At 53.1% G+C, this 20,478-nt stretch overlaps 1 protein-coding gene across 1 annotated transcript; it reads right to left on the bottom strand.

The window, feature by feature from the left end:
- Window positions 1-2,282: 2,282 nt before the first annotated feature.
- LOC140903187 (repulsive guidance molecule A) lies at window positions 2,283-19,202 on the bottom strand. The gene is made up of 3 exons (XM_073324071.2): window positions 18,956-19,202; window positions 14,744-15,237; window positions 2,283-4,066 (listed from the first exon to the last, which is right to left on the bottom strand). The coding sequence occupies exons 1-3, from the start codon at window positions 19,074-19,076 to the stop codon at window positions 3,398-3,400; spliced, it is 1,284 nt and encodes a 427-aa protein (XP_073180172.1). The 5' UTR covers window positions 19,077-19,202; the 3' UTR covers window positions 2,283-3,397.
- Between the last annotated feature and the right edge of the window lie 1,276 nt (window positions 19,203-20,478).

Genomic DNA, 20,478 nt, shown 5'->3' with positions numbered 1-20,478 from the left:
TTTAAATACAGGCTTAAGTCCATCCCGATGGAAAATCAGCAGCAAATCAGTTGGGATACATCTGCACTGCAGCTGGGAGATGTGATTCCCTCAGCTCAGGTAGCTGTACCCACGTTAGCTTTAATTGAGCTAGTGCACTAAAGACAGCAGCATGGCCATGGCAGCAGGAGTGTTGTGATGTGGGCAAGCCACCAAAGCACCTACCTAGGACCTCAGACAGGCTCACACTTGAGCTGCTAGCCCAAGCCACCAGGGCCACTCTGCTGTTTTTAGCACACTCACTTGATCAAAGCTAGCGCATGTGTGTCGCCCCAAGCTGGGTTTTACGTCAGCCAGCTGCAGGGGCACGATACCCTTAAGCACCCGGCTACAGTCAAGCATGTACTTAAGGTCCCTCTCTATTCAGCAAGACCTGGAGAATTGGAAATGAACAGAAAGTAGGGTCCAACTTGGGCTGTATGCCAGCAAATTTCCTTATAAACAGGCATCCCTAAAGGGCAGTAGCTCTCTAGGATGTTCGATGGCACCATCCCCATAATGTCTGCATGCTGCCCCAGCACCTCTCACTGTATTGGTGCCCCCAGCCCTGGTGAATGCTGGAGGACCGGGAGTGGCAGCATTTGTGTTTCAGAGCTGGGGACATGGAGAAAAGGACCTGAACTGCCTCTGAAACCCAACCGCATCACACATGCCCCAGTGAAGCAGAACCGGGCCAGGCTCAGTGACCTACACAATTAGCTACATCAGCTAAAAGGCTAATGGGCTGTTCTTTAAGCCACTGTCTTCTCTCACTCATTTAATTTGTTAGTTACAAAGTAAGGCTGTTTTATTTTTAACTGTGATTATTTCCCAGAGCAGTTCTGTACATAAAATGGACCAGCCCTTTAGGACTCAAACTCGAAGATGGCCCATCTATTAACTTAGACCAGAATATCTGAGCATGGCAAGAGAGAGAGAGAGAGAGGGGAAAAAAGCAATTTCAACCCTCCTCTGATCTGTAGCGTAAGGTAAGCGGGCCTGTGGTCAGACCAGGGCAGCAGGATCTTGTGTTCGCTATTAGTTCAGCCCGGTGTGTTGCATGTTTGTTTCAATTTCCTCTTCTGAAAATGGAGTTGACATTTATTTTCCAGGCAGGCCTTGTTTATAAAGTGCTTTGAGATACTCAAATGAAAGGTGTGCAAGGAAAGCAAAGGATGATGGGAAAATAAGGGCTCTATAAGGCTAGCTTTTAATGTTTTCCCCTCAAAGTCATGGTGCTCCTGGCCGAGGCTTCCTACGTGCACTTATTGTTCTAGTTTATGTTTAAACAGCAAAAGCAACAGTATGGAGACCGTTTTTCCAATCGCCGTGTGATGCACTCAAAGGATGATTACAGTTTTGTGGGGCCCTGGGCCAGAGCAAGTGGGACCCCCTCCCTACCCCTTCTGTCTGCAGTCCCATTCCCGCCCCCCGCCCCGCCATGTTCCTGCCAGGGAAATGGGGTCAGGGAGTAGGGGCTTGCCCTGCCCCCCCACCCCCCCAGACTCGGCACTCCTGCCGGGGTGCATGGTTGGGAGAGGGGAGACTGGAGCTCTACCATGCAGCCTGGTACAATACTCCACCCACTGGCTCGGGCAAGATGTCCTCACACAGCACCACGGGCACAGCTCTAGGGCTGCAGCCACCGGCCTAGGACAGAGGAAAAGGGGCTGCAAGGGGAGGCAAGAACGTGCAAGCAACACGCTGCCTGCTGCAGCATTCATTCCAAGACCAGCTCACCTAGCAAAACGTTTTGCTACCCTCGGCTGGAGGTGGGGTAGCAAGGGAGAGCCCAGTGCAGTGGCAGGGGAGGCCACCCCCCCATCCGATCCTGCCAGAGACCATAGGTACGGACACAGGGCGGGCAGCCCCTCTCGCCACTGCTGCTCTTTTTGGTCCACCCGCTTGTGCAGAGCTACTTCAGACATGTTGCAAAAATGCAGCTTGAGCCCGGGCACCTGCTTAGCCTGGCCTAGATCATGCTGCAGGGTACAGAGTGACATGGCGGCAGAGGGGAAAACTGGGCTAGGGGCTGGTGAAGGCCTCCGATGAATGACCAGGCTCCAAGCGTGGAGGCTGCTTCCTGCTGAGAAGGGAAGCTCTCACTCTGCCTTTCTTCTTATGCCATTTGTTGCAGAGGGCATTACATCTATGCCTTTATATTGTGGGACCAGCAGCCCTTGTACCTGAGCACATCGGGGATCAGGCTGCAGGCTCAGGCCATTTGACTCCTTCCCTGCATACAGGCAAGAGACCACTGACCCTTTAAAAAACAGCGGTTTAATGACAATTGAGGTTAAAATGCTATTAACAGCTGGTTGGGGGGAGGTTTATGAAGTCCACAAAGAACAGCTGCGTGGAGGAACACCAGTTGTACAGACATTTACAGGCTGGAGAGCACAAATCTACACATCTTAGCAGTGATAATAAGAGAAGCTGCTTCTTCAGGGTCAGCAGCTCCCAAATCCACAAAGGGCTCTATCTGGGCTTGGGCTAGCTGAAGCCACGGAGCGTGTGTCTGGGGTGGAGCAGGCTACGGGCATGAGCCATCGTGACCATTTCACAGGCTAGACAGTTCTGCGGGAGGAACAGCGCGAGAGTTGCCCCTGCCCCTTCCTACCCCAACCGGCAGCTTTCCTCAGGGGCACTGGAAAGCAGCCAGGTTTCAGGGCGTAGTTTCCTGAGGCACGTGGCTACCTGCAGAGAGGGCTTCTTAGTTTGCTTTGTTTCTACAGCCATCGCTCTGGATTTGGAGCACAGAGGAAACAAGGGGCCACTCCCAGTAACAGCCCCAGCCGTGTAGTATCCCCACCCAATTTGCTCATCATGGCACAGGGAAGCTGAGCGCTTGGTAAGAACACCAAGTCAGCATGGGGTCAACCTAGGAGCACGGCAGCCATGAGATGGCAGAGAAATCCCTCGAAGGGCCAGCAGTAGGGAAAGCTGGAGGAGGTTCTATCTGGAGGACGGGGTGGGGAAGGAATGAGGGGCCTTCTGCTCGCACATCAGTGACGGAGAAGGGGTCGGTAAGCAGGTGCTATGGATGGGGGCAGCATTTCCCTCGGAGCTGGCCAGTTGAGAGTCTGGCCAACCTCCTAAGCAGCAGCCCTGGCAAAGCAAGAGCCAATGCTGGTCCCCAACTCTTGCTCACAAGGCAGGGGGGGCAGCTGTGGCTTATGGGCTTCAGTGGAGACCAGAATATCTGAGCAAGCCGCACTTCGCCTTCAGTTAGCAACGGAGAGTGGGAGTCAGCTGGACCAAGCAGGCCGGCTTGGTGGGAGGAGAATTTGGACCCTCCACTCTGCTCCAAGGCTGGGAGGTACCAGGGGCTTCTCTCTTCCTATACTGGGGCCCAATATTGGCAAAAGATCCACACTCATTAGCAGCACCAGAGCAGCTTTAGGAAGGCAAGACTGCACCAGACTAACGAGGCAGCAGGCTGCCCAGGCTCTGGAGCACCAGTGGCCACGTTAATAGCCTTGGACACAGTATGCAACTTGAGTCTGCTGGGGTACAGCGCCTTCAAGTCTTCCAAGGCCCCGTAAGCAGCCATGGAGAACTCGGGGTCCCCCGTGGTGAGCAGGTCAAAGACACAGGACTGGAAATACACATCCTCCACCTGCAGGATGTGGCGACACTGCTCGGTGGCCATCTCCACCGTGTAGGCCCGTCGGGAACTGGGCCAGAGCGGGCTAGAGCTCGCCAGGCTCAGCCTGTGCTCCTGGATCAACTCGTTCTTCGGGCAGCCATGCAGACAGAGCTGGAGGCCGGCGCTCTCCTCCGAGAGGTTCAGGGTCTCCTCCGGCACACGGATGGCGAAGGTGAGGTAGCGGCCCACTTGGCGGATGATGACGGTGCTGCCAATGTAGTTGGCCTGGATTTCCACCTGGCCGGCGTCCGGCTTCTCCAGGATGCGCAGGCTGCTGGCTCCCTCCTGCCACCCTCCGGTTCTTGTGCCATCACTGAACGCCAGCGGTAGGTCCTCTGTGGTTGCCTGATAAACCTTCTGCTCCGTGCAGCCCTGGTAACTCTTAAAGATCAGCGTGATCTGCAGAGGAGACGGAAAGCAATGAGATCAGCCTAGTGAAAACGCAGCCTGGTCCCCACCTCCCACTGCAGCTATGTCCACTAGGGAAAGGCACCGGGCGATGTGGCAGCTCATAATAAGGCTTCGGGCATATGCACTGACTCCATGGGTGCTCCGGGGCTGGAGCACCCACGGGGAAAACATAGTGGGTGCTCAGCCCCCACCGGTGGGCCCCATCAATCAGCTCCTCCCTCTCCCCCACCCCAGTGCCTCCCACCCGACGAGGATCAGGGAGCTGGGGCCAGGAGCAGGGTCACGGCTCTGGGAAGGGGGTACGTGGACAGGGGTAAGGGGGCCGAGGCTGGGCGCAGAGCCCTGGGTGCAGCGCTATTAGGGGGGACACTGGGCACGGGGCTGGCAGCAGGAGCCAGCAGCTGGGGCCGGGGCCAGGAGTGGACCTGGGTGGCACTCCCTTCCCGCCCCCCCATGGGGCCTGGCCTGGTCCCCAGCTGTGCGGCGCCCCGCACTTTGGGGACCTCTGCCCTAAGCCATCTGTTCTCTACTTCCCAGTGACACATTCCACTAGAGCTGAAGCTTGCCCCCCCCCACTGTGCTCTAAAAGCCATAGGGGTGGATCGTGAGGAACCCAGGGCCTCCAGAATACCTATTCTGCTCGAGACACCTTGGCTCAAGTCGCTTCAAACCTGGCGGCCGGATTGCTGAGGCCACTGGGCCCAGAACTACTTATTTCCGCACACAACCTTAAAGACCCGCTCGTAGCTGCAGCTCTCCTCCGGGCACCACAACCCTCCGCTGGCACATCCAGCTGCCAGGACAGGGTTCTACCGAGCATAGCGAGTGCTAATAAATCACAAAGTTCATCGTTGCTTCTAACTCCGACCTCGTCTGCCGTCAGAGCCGACGTCACTTTTGGTAACCGGCGGGATGTCAACCTGGCGAGTCTCTGGGCCGGCAGATGTCCCCACGGCCTCAAGCGTGTTCACAACGGCTCACTCAGCAGAAGGGCTAAGTGCGGACGGAGGCTGACCCGAGCTGAGCTATCCCAGCCAACGTTGAGGGGTGGGGAGGGGAAGCTTCCCAGACTCTGCTGTGCCTCTTCTATGGTTAGAGACCATCAGTGTCCTGTGAGGCCAGCCCCGAACTCACTAGGGACAGCAGTTGTTTCAAGGCTCCAGAACAGGTTTAAACTTAGGCAACAAGAGGCCATCAGCACCGTGCCCTTGTCTGGCGGCAAGGGAAGCCAGGTGCCAGCCGGATACCTGCTACAGGACAGGATATTTGCCTTCATCTCTGAACAAGGCCTAGCACATGGGTAGGGCCCTTCATTTTCCGTTTTTATTTTATTTAATTTTTCTCGGGAATGGATCAGTGTTTATTATAAAACAGGTGAAAATCGGGGCAAAAAAATATTAATAATTTTTTCTGGGTAAATATTGGGGTTTATTTTAGATTAAAGCTTTGAATTCTGTTCATCAATGTGGTTTGCCACCTCTGTGTTTAAGAAAACAGTATTTCTCTAACCCCCAACTAAAACTTTTCATTTGAATAAACAGTTTACTGCAGTAGACTTAGGCCATGTCTACACTACAAAGTTAAGCTGACTTTATGGAAGTCGACATTAAGCCTCCGACTGAAGCAAGTCGATCTTGCTTGTCTACACCATGCTCATTGTGGCGGCGGAGTGCATCCTCACTAGCAGGGCCTGCATCAATGCCCGGAGCAGTGCACTGTGGGTAGCTATCCCTCAGGGCACGTAGCCAAGGGGAATTTTGGGTTGGGCTTGCAATGCCTTATGGGACCAAAACATTGGCACGGGTGGTTAGGGGAACAGGGCGTTAACCTCCCGTGACGCACTTACCTCCCTCCCTCCCTGAAATCAATGGCAAACAATCGAGCCTTTTTCATAAGGCTGGGTTAGCTGTGTGGACGCCCTAGCACGAGAAACATGGACCCCGCTGAGCTGTACTCCGTTGTTCTGAGCATTACAAACATCTCGCGCCTTATCCTGCAGTATTTACACAGCTGATACAAGAGTTGCCACATGGCACAATGTGATGCCACCCTGCTGGAAGACACAGAGCAAAGCAATTCACAGTTGCTGGTGACAGTCAAGCATCACCTTGACACGGTTGAGCACCGTTTCTGGGCCTGGGAAACGAGCACTGACTGGTGGGACTGCATCGTTATGCAGCTATGGGATGACGAGCACTGGCTGCAGAACTTTTGAATGCGTAAGGCCACTTTCCAGGAACCGGGTGAAGAGCGTTCCCCGGCCCTGAAGTGCAGCAATAGTAAAATAAAAACTGCTCTGACAGTGGAGAAGCGCGTGGTGATAGCTCTGGGGTAGCAGTCTGGCCTTGCAAGCTTCCAGTCAGTGGGGAACCAATTTGGAGTGAGTAAATCTAACATGGGATCTGTTGTGATCCAAGTTTGCAGGGCCATTAACAGACTTCTTCTAAGAAGGGTAGTGATTCTGGGCAACGTGCAGGACATAGTGGATGGTTTTGTCTCGCTGGGGTTCCCTAACTGCGGTGGGGCAATAGAATGCATATCCCTATCTTGGCACCAGACCACCTTGCCAAAGAGTACATAAACTAAAAGGGGTACTTCTCAAGGGTATTGCAAGCGCTAGTGGATCACAGGGGCTGTTTCACCGACATCAACATGGGAACTCAGGTCTGTTCAGAAAGCTGCAAGCAGGGACTTTCTTTCCAGACTGAAAAATAACCATTGGTGATGTTGAAATGCCAATCATGATCCTGGGAGACCCAGCCTGCTCCTTGCTTCCATGGCTCACAAAGCTGTACTGCTGTACTGTACTGTTCAGCAGCCTGAACAGCAGTAAGGACCAGTTCGACCATAGGCTGAGCAAGTGCAGAATGGTGGTGGAATGTACCTTTGGACGTTTAAAAGGTTGCTGGTGCTGTTTGCTTACTAGGTTAGACCTCAGTGAAAGCAGTATCCCCATTGTTATTGCTGTCTGCTCCACAATATCTGTGAAACAAAGGGAGAAAAGTTTCCGCTGGAGTGGGGGGTTGAGACAGATCACCTGGCAGCCAATTTTGAACAGCCAGAAACCAGGGCAATAAGAATACATTGAGGAGCTCTGTGTCTCCAAGAGGCTTTGAAAACTAGTTTCAGCAATGAGCCAGAGTAATGTGACACTTATCTGTGTTGTTCCCTACCAAGCTGTCCCCTTCCTTGCATTTTCTCCCCTGTAAACTCCACCCTCACCAACCATCATGTGTTGAATGAATAAAGAGCCTTTTCTCCTCCATCTGTTAAGTTTTATTATGCACACAAGCACACAGAGACAGCAAAGAAAAGTAAGATAACCTGGGGGCAAAAGGGCTGATAACACTGTGGGGGGAGAAACAAGGAAAGCTTGCTTACAGATGCACTGCAATAACAATTAAAGGTGTAGGAATGGGCACCTTCTGGTCCTTGTACCCTCTGGTGTTGAGTGCAAGGGATACAGAACACACCCTGTCTCCCCCCCCCGCACACACACACCTAATAGGACTTTTGGGGGAGGAGGATGTAGAACTGGGCGACGATGGCAGCAGGTTCAGCATTGGCTGCAGCAGGACTCTTGCATCCAGCTGCCTTTCATGAACCTCAACCAGACGCCTCAACATGTCTGACTGCTCATTCATAATCCGCAGCATCTCTTCCTGCATCCTCTCCTGTCCTCCCTGTCCAGCTCCATGTTCTCGGACAGTGCAACCCTCCATGCTCTAAGTGCCATCTTCTCACTCTCAGAGGCACGCGTTAACGCATTGAACACGTCCTCCTGAGTTTTTTTCCGCCTTCTAATCTGGGAAAGTCTCTGTCCCAGTGTGGACGATGTGCCGACGGACTAGGTTTCTGCTGCAAAGCACAAGGGTAGCATTGACGGTGCTTACATAGTTTCTGGTGCAAGGTAAACTTTTTTGGTTTTGTTTTTAAATAAAAAAACACCCCTCAATGCACTTCACTGCAAGCCACAATGTAATCGCAACCGCTGGCTATTGCAAGTGTTGGTTCGCTGCTCCAGCTAGGGTGAGTAAGGCCACGAGGCACGGGCGAGAGGCTTTGTGCTACTGCTTTTGTGAAGATATCCTTGGAATCACAGGTTGGAACTTGAGAAAAGCCCCCTTTCCCTTAGCAACCTGGATGGTGCTTGAGGACAGGCACCAGGGTAAAGCCCCCCCAAATAGTTTGGTTTTTTTTTACAAAAGCAGCACCCGGTTGGGGGGGGAAGGGAGACAAACAAGAAGCTGCCACCCCTACCCCCTTCCTTTTTCCGCCCCAATTCTGCTTGTGATACACGGTGATCCCTTCCAATCACAACCACGGCACGTTTGGGAAAGTGTGGTGGTGTGACCCATATTTCACCAAACGGTGTGGATTACTTGCTGAATTATTTGCGGTTTAAGGGCTAGCATTGAAAGCTTCCCTTGTTTCCCATAGGTGACCCTATGCAATATCCCTCTCCTGAGGGTAACAGAGGCAGCAAGGGAGCAGATGCTGCAAACGTCTGGGTACAGACCTGGTCCGTATGTTGCAATGCTCTGTGTTGCAATGATGCCATCAGAGTGAATACTGGAGTGGCGCGGGAAAGCGTCCTACTGGGGTGAACAAAAAAAGGCAGCCCTTCCCAGAAACCTTCTGCAAAGGATTGCAGGGTACCTCTATGAAAGCTTCCTGGAGATCTCCATGGAGGATTCCCGGGCCATCCCCATGCACATAAACAGTCTGTTTCAGGGAGCACCCTCTGCGTAGCTGGAGTGGCCATTGATACCCATTACACCTACGTTTTTGTTCAGATTAAACATAAAATATAATAGCATGTAACCCCTACAGTTTGACTGGAAATGTGGTCTCACCAGAAATGCCTTTCCCAGCATCACACTCCACCGCCAACTGGTCCTGTGTAGGGTTGGGCTCCAGGGTTAAAAACAATTCTTGGCTGTCGGAGAGAATGGATCCTCTGCTTGCCTGCCTCACATTCTCCTCCTCATCATCAACAATGTCCTCCTCGTTGTTGCTTGAGGTCGCCCAGGAGGTCTCCACGGGGCGTTTTGGGGTAGTGATGGGGTCGTTGCCGATTATCGCATACAGCTCCTCATAGAAGTGGCATGTCTGTGGGGCAGAACCAGAATGGTTGTTCGCCTCCCTTGTCTTCTGGCATGCTTGCCGAAGGTCCTTTATTTTCACACGGTACTGCTGCCTGTCCCTGGTGTAGCCCTTCTCCCGCATGCCCCGCGTGATCTTGGCATAGACGTCAGCGTTTCTTCTGCTGGATCGGAGCTCTGCCTCCATGGACTCTTCTCCCCACACAGCGATAAGATCCACCACCTCCTGTGTGCTCCATGCTGGAGCGTGTTTGGGGCCTTGAGTCTCCATGATCAGCTGGGCTGGCGAGCTCTCCACACTGATCAAACAGGAAATGAACATTCAAAAGTTCCCGGGGCTTTAACAGGGGAGTGACTGTTTCCTGTGTAACGTGCAGTGGAGTTGAAAGTGCTCTCCACAGTGGTCGCAGCGGAGCACTGTGGGACACCTCCTGGATGCCAATTAATTTGAATTACACAATGCCTTGTCTACACTATCCCCATGTCGACGTGTGGATGTCAAATCAAGCACTACGCCTCTCATGGAGGTGGAGTACAGAAGTCGACTTTACAGGCCACTTAGGTGGGCGGAAGGGACTCGGTAGTGTAGACACGTACATTATCAGATCCACTTAATGCGGCTTATGTCGACCTAAGTTTGTAGTGTAGACCTGACGTGTACTATTAGCCTATAAATATTTACATTTAATAATTTAATAATTGGGCCACACAATTTGCAGCGCATACACTCAACTTCATTCTTTTCCCATTTTTGTTTTTTTTAAACTTTTGAATACTTCCTTGTGTTCTGAAATGTATTCTGAGACAGATTTTCATTTTCTTCCCATTTTAGTGTGTCAAATCTTTAAACCGTTATCTGCTAACAGCTTGAAATGTGTACATGGCGGGTGTGAGATTCATCAGTACATTCAGATGCGCACGCGCTGCAGAGCTTGCGTGCGGGCCTGTTTATTGTGTGTATCTTCCAGACTAATACAGAGCCTCATTTCAACAGGCAGCTTTGCGTATACACACAGACTAATGTATTATCATAATACAGATATCTCATGCAATGTATTGTATGTTCCTAATAAAACCAGTTATTTTTTATATTTAAAAGATACAAAAGTAGGGTGAAAATCTGAAAGAAAAAAGAATACTTTCTGTAAAGCCCGGATAAAAATCGCTTTAAACTGAAAACGAAGGGGCTTACACATGGGGAAGGCAGGTAAGGACAACAAGTGCCCTAAAGGCTTCAGCACGGCACACTGTTATCAAACTCCAGTCTACGCTAGTCGTTCTCAAGCTGGGGTGTGCCAAGCTGCTGCCCCCACCTCTTATTATTTGTGTCTCCGTAGCACCTAGGAACGCCAGCCATGGGCCAGGACCTTTCTGCGCTAGGTGCTGCATAAACAGAACAAACTGCCAGTCCTGTTCTGTTCATTCCCTCTGGGGCACCTGGCATTGGTCACTGCCGGAAGTCAGGATACTGGGCTGGATGGACCTTTGGTCTGATCCATTATGGCCGTTCTTATGTTCTTACAGTCCTGTCCCAAGGTGCTTACAATCTACCCCAAGCCACTCTTCCTCCTGGTTCTAGACCCATCCACGCCTCATGGTTTCCAGGGACTTTGACCAACTAAACTAGAGAGAATCCTTCCTTCCTGCTACTCCAAGCAGCATTTTCTCTCTCCCTTTGTGGGGGGTGGAGGGCTTCTTTGGTGTCTGTTCATTCACCCATTACCAGCTGGGCAGCTGAAACAATCAGCAGAGGAGGGGATGTCAACCCACAGGAGGGCAGAAATAAGCAGTCTAGGAGATCGTGGGTGGGGGAGGTAGGTGGGGGCCTCAGTCATCCACAAAGGGAAATCAGTCCTTAAGGAACGGAAAGCCCTACCAGCACCATGAAGAACTGAGCAGCTGACATACAAAGATGGTGATTGTAATTAAGCCCTGCCCTGTAACTGGTTTATTTTCCCCCCTCACCTCCTTGCTACTGCCCCGAAGTGCCCGTTCCCGGGAGCCACGCCCTGCAGACATGGCAGGGAAGATGGAGACTCAAGACTGAAGGGAAGGTGAGTTGGAAAGACGCAGTCCTCAGTGAGGCACCGAGCACCACAGCCTTCCCCCAGCCTGACCACCTATCTAGCTGCCTGCCTCCAACAGCATTTGCTATGGAGCATGCCCTGACCTCCCCTCCTGTCCTACAACACCCAAGCGATTGTCTCCGACACTCCCCCGCTCGGCTGCTGGGTAAGCATTAACCTCGACGATTAAGACTCATCCTTTCTTCGTTGTTGTAGCCACAAGGAGACCGAACGTATCAGGGTCCACGCAGGGTGCTCTGCCCGTTAAAGCTGGACCCAGAATGCAGGCGGACGGCCCAGAGTCTAAATCAACAACCAAGAAGCTGAAGCACAGAAGGGGAAAAAAAATGGAAAGAAAAAAAACACCTCCCAGCTTCCCTCAACTGGAGAAGACCCAGGAGGAAACAGGAGGGTTGCCCCTCTGAGCGGGTGCCCGACACCAACTCTTCAATGTTGCGGCACTGGCAGGAGCCCCTGCAATGAGGCGGGTGGAGAAGCAGCTGAGGTGGTGCCCAGGTGAGAGGTCGGAGCTGCAAAACAGAACAGAGGCCCCCAGGCTCTCAAGCTCAGCTGGGTAGCAGACGCCTTCCTGAGACCAAAACACACCTCACCCCGGCAGCAGGAGACCCAAAGGGAGGTCAGGACGGAGGATGTGGGGGAGGCAGAGCAGAGTGGGACAAACAGAAGGCGGAAGCATCTGCAGAGTTCGCCTTTAATGAGTGCCAAAGAAGTAGCAGCAGTGGTCGTGGGCCGCAGCAGCAACAGGAAAGCAGGATGGGGCTGGAAGGGAATACAAACAGGAGAAGATCTGCTGAAAGGGAGGGAGAAACCAACCTGGGGTCGGTAGAGGTAAAGCACCCAGGAGAACTATAAAGCAGCAGTGGCCAAGAAAAGCCAATGCCCTGAAAGAAGGGAAGGAAAGTGAGGGAAGTGGGCACGAGGGACTGAACAAGGAGGTGGTATCACACAGATAGCCACTGCGAGTGTCTCCGTGGCCAGGAGTCAGGGAGTTCTATGGTGGGACCAAAGGCACGCGAACAGGGGAGAGAAGCTCTTGGTTTGCTCTGTATGGCCAACAGAGGGGGGAAAATGGTGCACAAGCAGGATCAAACAGCTTGTTTTCCTGTCAGACAGGAGACCCCGAAAGGTAGCGCGGCCTAGCAGACTGATCAAGGGGCTGGGAGCCAGGAGAGCTCCCCAGCTGTGTCTTGAGCTCTGCCCTGACCATCTCATTCCCCAGCTGGCTAGTGACAGCTATTGCACTTCCAAAGATACAACCCTCTCTAACGCTTCACTCTGCTCAACCCGGCTACTGAAAACAGCTGGTCACCGACCAAACAGAGAACACCACAGAAGGGGCGGATAATGGCCTCCCTGCAAGTGCAGAGCAAAGGGAGCTGGAGAGGCCAGAAAGCTATGAAGCCCACAGATGCAGAGGAGCACAATTCCTAGGCTGCTGGTCTAGTCTGTGCAAAAGGCGACCCTTCCTGCATAAAGCTACCGACTCCTGACACACTAATGCAAGAAGGGGTAGAATGGCGCAGGGCCTCGGTGGATTGGAGATGGGGTATGGAGCCTTTAGGCCAGTGGTTCTCAACCAGATGTTCGGGGTCCCAGGGGGACCGTGAGCAGGTTCCAGGGGGTCCGCCAAGCAGGGACAGAGTTAGACTCACTGGGGCCCAGGATAGAAAGCCAAAGCCCTGCCACCCAAGGCTGAAGCCCAGGGCCCTGAGCCTTGCCATGGGCTAAAGCAGAAGGCTGAGCAACTTAGCTTCATCAGATGCCCTGTGGCATGGAGCCACGGGCCACTGCCCTGCTTGCTGCCCCTTAATGCCAGCCCTGGCTTTTTATATGCAGAAAACCAGCTGCGGCACAGGTGGGCCGTGGAGTATTTAATCACATGTTGGGGCGGGGGCGCGGGTGGCCTCAGAAAGAAAAAGGTCGAGAACCCCATAGGTTCTAATCCCAAACTGGGGAGCAGAGTTTAGGTCGTTTCCATCAGAAGTGTGCAGGGAACATGACCCAAGTGAATGGCTTTATTCCTAGAAAGCGGATTTGTCCATCACAAAACCCGCCGCTTCCCACACCCCGGTATTCACCATGGCCACAGCCCCTGGTGCTCGTGCCTTAGATCATGCAGCAAGGCAGAGAAGCCTGCAAGGCCAGGGAAAGATGCTTGCATGGCTAATGTTGGTGCTGTGCCCTTCCATCAGATCAAAGAGGGAACCTGTGGTGTGCCGTGTTGTCAGGCCCATGCTACCCACATGCACGAGTTAACACTTCCAGAAGCAAGACAGAAGAATGTGGTTGTTGGGATTTTCATACTGAAGCTACGTTATCCCAGAGCAACAAGCAGAAACTGTTGTCGAAGCAGCTAGACAATCGCAGCAGTCACACACAGCGCTGGAGATGAAAGCCAGTTTTGATCAAGAAGGGATGTTAGCTGGGACACTGGAGTGAATCATACTTTGCCCTGAGCCCATCTCTCCTCTGGGGATCTCAAAGAGCTTCACAGAAGGAGTGTCTCAGATTAACTAGCCCACATTCACACCCCAAGTCAGGGCCCGAGCTGAGAACCGAGTCCTGCTCCACAGCATGACCCGAAAGAGGGTCCTGGCAGGGGTTTTATTCTAGTCCAGTTCTGCTACTGTGCTCATCAGTGCAGCATCTGAACACCTGCCCGTGGTACACTAAGAAATACGAGCAACATCTGTCACAAATCACAATTCCTCTGCCATCCAGTAGGTCCTTGACTGTCTTTCTGTAGGCGGGGAGAAGGATGTAGGACAAGGGGTTTTTAAACAACGATTTTTAATCTTCCACTTGGAGAATTTCCAAAGCCACCCACCTCCGACCAGGCTGGAAGAAAAGCTTTTCACCCTCAAGACTTGAACTGTACAGAGGGTTTGGGGCTACACAAAGCCACCCAATTCCTTAGCTCCAGCTGGCAGGAGTTCAAAGATGCACTGCCTCTCCTCCCTACGCTTTGTCCAACTCTAGAGATCTCAAAACAAAACTCAGTTGCAATCAGATTCACTTTTCCCATCCGTCACTTAAAACCCTGAAGTGAAGCCAGGCTTGCCTGAAGGTTTGGGAACCAGTCCTGAGTTTGTCGCAAAACTCGGCAGGTTTGGGGCGCTTACATATGGAAGGTTTGCACAGCTCTGTTATGGAGGCAGGCCCTCACCATCCCACGGGGCCCAAGGACACCAGCTGAACCTTTAATGCAGTCCTGTAATTACGGAAGACCATGGTAACATGACAGACCTGCGAGAAAGGTACAGAACAAACACACAATTTCTAAGCCCCCATCTAGCAGAGGCTGTTTCTCAAGTACACGCTCTGAAATTCACTTCCTCCGATGACCACAAGGGGGTAGCAGATGACCACAGCAACTTAGTCCCTCCTAACAGAAGCTAAAGGAGAAGGGTGGGGAGTTGGGGGGCTGGTTGGTTGGTTTGTTTGTTCGTTTGTTAAAAAAGTGGTCTGATTACCTTGCTGGTGGCAGTGGCACTGGATCCCAGAACAACTGGGACGTTGGTGACCTGGACTGACAGGTACTGATTGTCTATTAGCGGCCAAGCTCCCTCCACTTTACACGTCTGAAACTCATCTTTAAAGGTCCTTAAATGGGGATCCCCAAATAATCCACAGTGGGCAAATTTCTTCTGAAAGCCAGATCTGCTCTCATAGCTGCAGAGCTCTGAAACCAGAGGGTCCGGTGTGCCGGGGGCGTTCGCTGAGGAGGTCGGCCCGTCGCTGGAGCAGTTGTACTGCGTAAAGAGTTCCTTGATCCGGAAGACGGCCGAGTGATACACCAGGTCTCCCCGGCAGGATTTGGCTGTCTTTCTGGTGCACACCGAATACGCCCGCAAGGCAATGCAATAATCCACGTCCAGCGGCGTCTCCTCTGGCAAGGCATGGTTAGGAGATGTGGAAGCCACGTAGTCTGCATTACAGCGCTGGATTCGGCACTGCTGGCAACGCACTGCAAGGAGAAAAGGTCATTCTGATCAACAGCAAGCAGCTGATGGGTGTCAACGATCCACCTGCTAACTAGCAACTAGAGATCTAAGGTCTGCCCTAAGCACAAGTCATATAAAGACGGATCCTTCCCTCCTCCCGACACTGCAATGAAAGCTCCTATCCAGGGGCTTAAAACAGAAGTCCTATAGGTAGAGAAAACACAGAAGCCAAACTCTTCATGACAGCTTTACGGAGATATAGATGCTGCCTACCGGCTCTTGTGACCCATCAACGCCGGTACTGCTTTGCACTTAAGACAGCGCGCCATCTCCAAAGCACTTTACCAACCTCAGCCATCACAGTACTCCTGAGACAGACAAGGACTAAGTCAAGAGTTAAGTGTCACCAGCATTTTCTTATGTTTTTTATTAAATAACCTCCCCCGCCCCAAGGTGGGACAGAGCAAAAAACATACTACAAACATACATAAGACAGCATCAGGCAATGCAATGCAATGACTTGCATTCACTTTTCATATACATACTATACAAAAGTGGCAAAACTATCACTGAAATTTACCAGCCAAGTCACAAGATTGACTGCCTGCTTTTGCCATTGTGAAGAGAAAGAAAATAAATCAGGATTTACTTGCTATTCAAAATAAAGTTCCACGCCTCAAGTGAAGAGAATTTTGAAAGGCTGGTTTATATCCACCCACATTTCGTCAAGCCTGTAACAATCTGCAAGGCGGCTAGACTACTGTTATTCTTCCTACATATATTCAGAAATATCACTGCACTGTGTGTGTGTTGTGTTCTTATACACACAATGCTACGCTGTTTGCTACCCTGAATCAGCACTCAAATGTTAAAGGACAAAATGTGAGTTATTAAATTCATCCAGTATCCTCCCTGGAGGCAGATATCAGCAATGCAGCAATTTTAGACCCAGCATGCAAATCTGTACTGATTAGCTGCAGATCTTAAACATACAATATCCACCTCCCTGGAAGCATCTCACAGCCGTGTGTGAACACACTGCTGTCACAGATTTAGCTAAGTTTTACATTAAGGCACAAAACAGCTCTCCCTCCAACTCAGGGAAAAGAAGAAAAGTTACTTTCTTTAGCTATACTTTCTATACTCTCAGGGAAAAGTTACTTTCTATAGACTTCTCGGCAATTAGAATCAAGAACTGTGGATGGAATATGGGAGTTCAGATTCCTGAGTTCTGTTCCCAATTCTGCCACCATCTTCTCTGCTTGGGGGGGAAGGAATCACTCAGGCTGAAGTTTTTAAAATCACCCACTCATTTTGGATGCCCAATTGGAGCCTGACTTTCCAAAATGCTGAGCACCCATAACTTCCAACGAACTCAGTAACAGCACTGGGTGCTCAGCATCTCAGCATCTCACGTCAGGCCCTAGGCATCTCCATCGGAGCACCCAAGAACTGATGCACCCAAAATTAGTGCACATTTGATATTTTTGACCTTTGCCTCCATCTGTAAAATAGGGATAATTATCCACCTTCCTAAGGGCTCTGAGCCACATGCGAAGTCTGCTAGGAGCGAACGTGCGTCATTCACTGCATTCCCCACCTAAGTCTGCCTCGTTTGCACTTTGATGGCTTCGCGCAAGCACAATTAATTGTATTTTAAAGACTCTGCTCAGCATATTGTGCTGTTTTTTGCTTAAAAGCCAATATTAAAGAGAGACGCTTCATTCCAATGGCCTAGGGATTTTCATAGGTACAGCAATGGGTGAAACAGCTGACATCTATTAAAACTACAAGTTCATAGATAGAACCACAAAGATACAATGACCTCTGTTTCCCCCTCTCACTTTAGGTTTAAACCACATCTTAATGCTTTGTAAAGAACAAAGTTAGTACATCTTACACATACACAGCCCCTTTGTGGGGTAAATTCACTGCAGGGTGGAGGGCTCAAATGAAGCCCCAGCTCTCTTTCCGCATCATTAGTCTTCACGCAGGGTGCAAGAGTGTCTTGTGCAAACCCTCTACCTACTGGGCTGTATTTCATGTTTAGTTAGCAGAAATCCCCTGCGACAGCAGGAGCTATCAGGCGGATCACTCCTCTGCCTACCAGGAATGGCAGTGCCCACACGCCCATGGGCAACAGAATTGGGCCCAGAAGCAGGGAGGGCTGGGAAAGTCCTGGCCTCCCAGTTGGACCTTCAAGCCCCAGGAGGTTTTATTGGTTAGTGCCTTGGGGTCCGGAGAAGCAGGCGGTGGCGAGGACAGCGCTGTGCAGCCCCTGCCAGGGAAGGGGGTCCCCAGCCCAGGGGATGGAGAGGGAGCTGACCCAGCCCTCCTTGGGCCGCTGTCCCTGGCTGGCCCACCGGCAGCAGAAAGGCGCCTCTGTGCTCCAGGCAGCCGCCTTGTTTGCTTTGGCAGGAGCTGCACGTTCGCGCCTCATAGAAAAACAAACCTCCCAGAAAAGGCTCATCCACCCCCACAACACGCCCCCCAACTAAGCTGAGCATCCAGGCTTCTCCTCAGCACACCCCACAGAGGGGTCCCCAACTCAGGCACACCCTGAAGCCCCCCCATACTGTCCCCCCATAAGGCATGTGTTTTGGTACCGCGCTCCCCCTTCCAACCATGTTCCACCACCAAGAGGGGCCCGGAAGAGATCCCAGCTCCCAGACAGCAGGGTCCCCAAAAGAGGCACCTCTCCCACCAGGCATGTGCTCTGGGCTCTCCCTTTCCCCCATGGGGGCCCCTCAGCCAAGGCACGTGTTCGGGTGCTCCCTGCAGCCCCTCAAATGAGACACCTGCCTGGGTACCCCCTGACCCAAGGCATGAGCACCCCCAGTTCCCAGGAACACCCCCAGCCCATCTCCAGCTGCTCCCGTCAGCTGACTCTCCCCAGCCCCTCCCCTGAGTTTCCATTCCAGTTCCGACCCCCTCCTTCCTAGCTCAGCTCCCCTCCAGTTACCCAGCCCCTTCCCCTCGCTGCCCCAGTCCCGCTCCCCCCTTCCCTCCAGCATCCCCAGTCCGGCTCCCCCTTTCTCTCCTCCACCTGCTCCAGTCCAGCTCCCAGCATCTCCAGTCCAGCCCCACAACCAGCTTCCCTGGTCCGTCTCCCCCATTCCCCCAACCCAGCTCCCCTCAGTCCAGCTCCCCCCACCCCCCACCCCAGCATCCCCTGCCCGGGTCCCGCTTTCCCTCCCTCCACCTGCCCCAGTCCAGCTCCCCCTCAGCATCCCCAAGCCAGCCCCCACCGCCCCACAGCATCCCCGGTCTGGCTGCCCCCTCCCCAGGCCGGGTCCCCCAGCATCCCCAGTCCAGCTCCCCCTACCCCCCAGCATCCCCTGCCCGGGTCCCGCTTTCCCTCCCTCCACCTGCCCCAGTCCAGCTCCCCCCCAGCATCCCCAGTCCAGCCCCCCACCGCCCCGCAGCATCCCCGGTCTGGCTGCCCCCTCCCCAGGCCGGGTCCCCCAGCATCCCCAGTCCAGCCCCCACCGCCCCGCAGCATCCCCGGTCTGGCTGCCCCCTCCCCAGGCCGGGTCCCCCAGCATCCCCAGTCCAGCTCCCCGCACCATCCCCAGCCCGGGGCCCCCTTCCCACCTGCCCCAGTCCAGCATCCCCCAGCCCCGGTCCCGCTCCCCAGCTTCTCCAGCCCGGGTCCCCCCAGTATCCCCGGTCCGGCTCGGCTCGGCTCCCCTCCCACTGGCCCCGATCCAGCCCTGCTCCCCGGCCCGGCTCCCCCGCTACCTGCGGCCGGCGAGGCCAGGCACACGGACACCAGCAGCACCATGCTGAGCAGAGGCCGCCGCCGCGGCCCCCGGAGCCGCTCCACAGCCGCCGGGGGGAGGCTGCCTGGCCCCATAACCATCCAGCCATCGGCCCGGGAGCCTCCAGCTCCGAGCAGAGCTGCCCCGTCCGCCGGCCGGGAAGAGACTGCGGGGTCCGGCCGCCTCCCTCACCCCAGCGCCGCCAAGGGAGCCGCAGAGGGAGACCGGCGATCTGCATCTTAATAAGGCTGCAGCCAATGGGAAGGCAGCCAGACCAGACTAATCTGCATATTCATTATCCTGCCACCAATGGGCCCGAAAGCTCAGCCCCCAAATTCGTATAGTCAATTGCCTCCAACCGAGAGGGCAGCTCCAAATGTGAAGCTCCAGCAAATAGGGAAAGAGCCAGACCAAGCTAATCTGCATAACCATTAGCCTTTCACCAATGGGACAGTACCTAGGCCCAGCTGATCTGCATATTTATTACCATCCAGCCAATCCGATTCCACCTTGGCGGTCTTGTTTCACTCCGCTGTCCTTCAAGACACAGGGAGCTGGTATTGAGGGCAATGGGGAGGGGGCAGCTGCTGCAAGCCAGGTCTGATGAAGCTGGGGGGGGGAGGGGGAAAGGGATACACTTGGGGATGGGGCAAATATTTGCCTTAGGAGTTCACCAGGTGGCACCACATGGCATGTATTATAGTATTTTATCTGTGGGGTGAGGGACGGATACCTCCACATACAGGGGGCCTATTCCCCCATGACCCCTTACAGGGGCTTTCTCTCTCTCCCTCCCTCCCCACAACCCCCTCAGAAGGCTTTAGCCCATCCGAGTGGCACCCTACAAAACACAAGCCCCAAGGCCATGGTCCACTTACCCCAAGGTCCCATATGGCCCAGTGATCGCTAAACTGGGAGTCAGGACTTTTGGGTTCTCTTCCGGACTCTGCCTGACTTGATGAGGCACTTAACCATTCTGTGCTTCAGTTTCCCCATTTTGTGGAAGCCACCACCAAGCTTGATTCATTTCTGTTTGTAAAAGTCCTGTGAGATTTACAAGGGACAGGTGCGGCAGACGGTCAGTGTTATTACCGTTCTTCTTTTAAAAAAGAATGGATTCCAAACCTCCCTCATCCTGTTCCCTGCCTCCCGCCCAAAAAGCTATTGCCAGCAACAAATCACGAACATGATCCAGGCGAATATAATTCTTTCCCCTTTGCCTACAGCTTCAGATCTCACTATGACCTTTCTGTCACCTCCAGGAGCAATTACAGGAACTCCCTGCATTGGAGCAGTAGTGAAGCGGCTGGATGATTCCGATTATATTTTGCAGTGCTGCACAGTGGACTCACTGCCGATTCCAAGGCTAGGCAGGGGGGAAACCCACTCTCTGCGCTAGGGTCCCCCTTTGTGCTGCGTTTCACTTAGTGGTGGGGTTGTCTGGAGAGTTTCCATTTCTCTGTATTGCGGAAAGGAAGAAAACAGCCACATTTGAAGGCATTA

Source organism: Lepidochelys kempii, chromosome 25 (genome assembly GCF_965140285.1).
Source record: "Lepidochelys kempii isolate rLepKem1 chromosome 25, rLepKem1.hap1, whole genome shotgun sequence".
In the NCBI taxonomy this organism is placed as follows: Eukaryota; Metazoa; Chordata; order Testudines; family Cheloniidae; genus Lepidochelys; species Lepidochelys kempii.
This window is presented reverse-complemented; position numbering and strand designations above follow the sequence as displayed.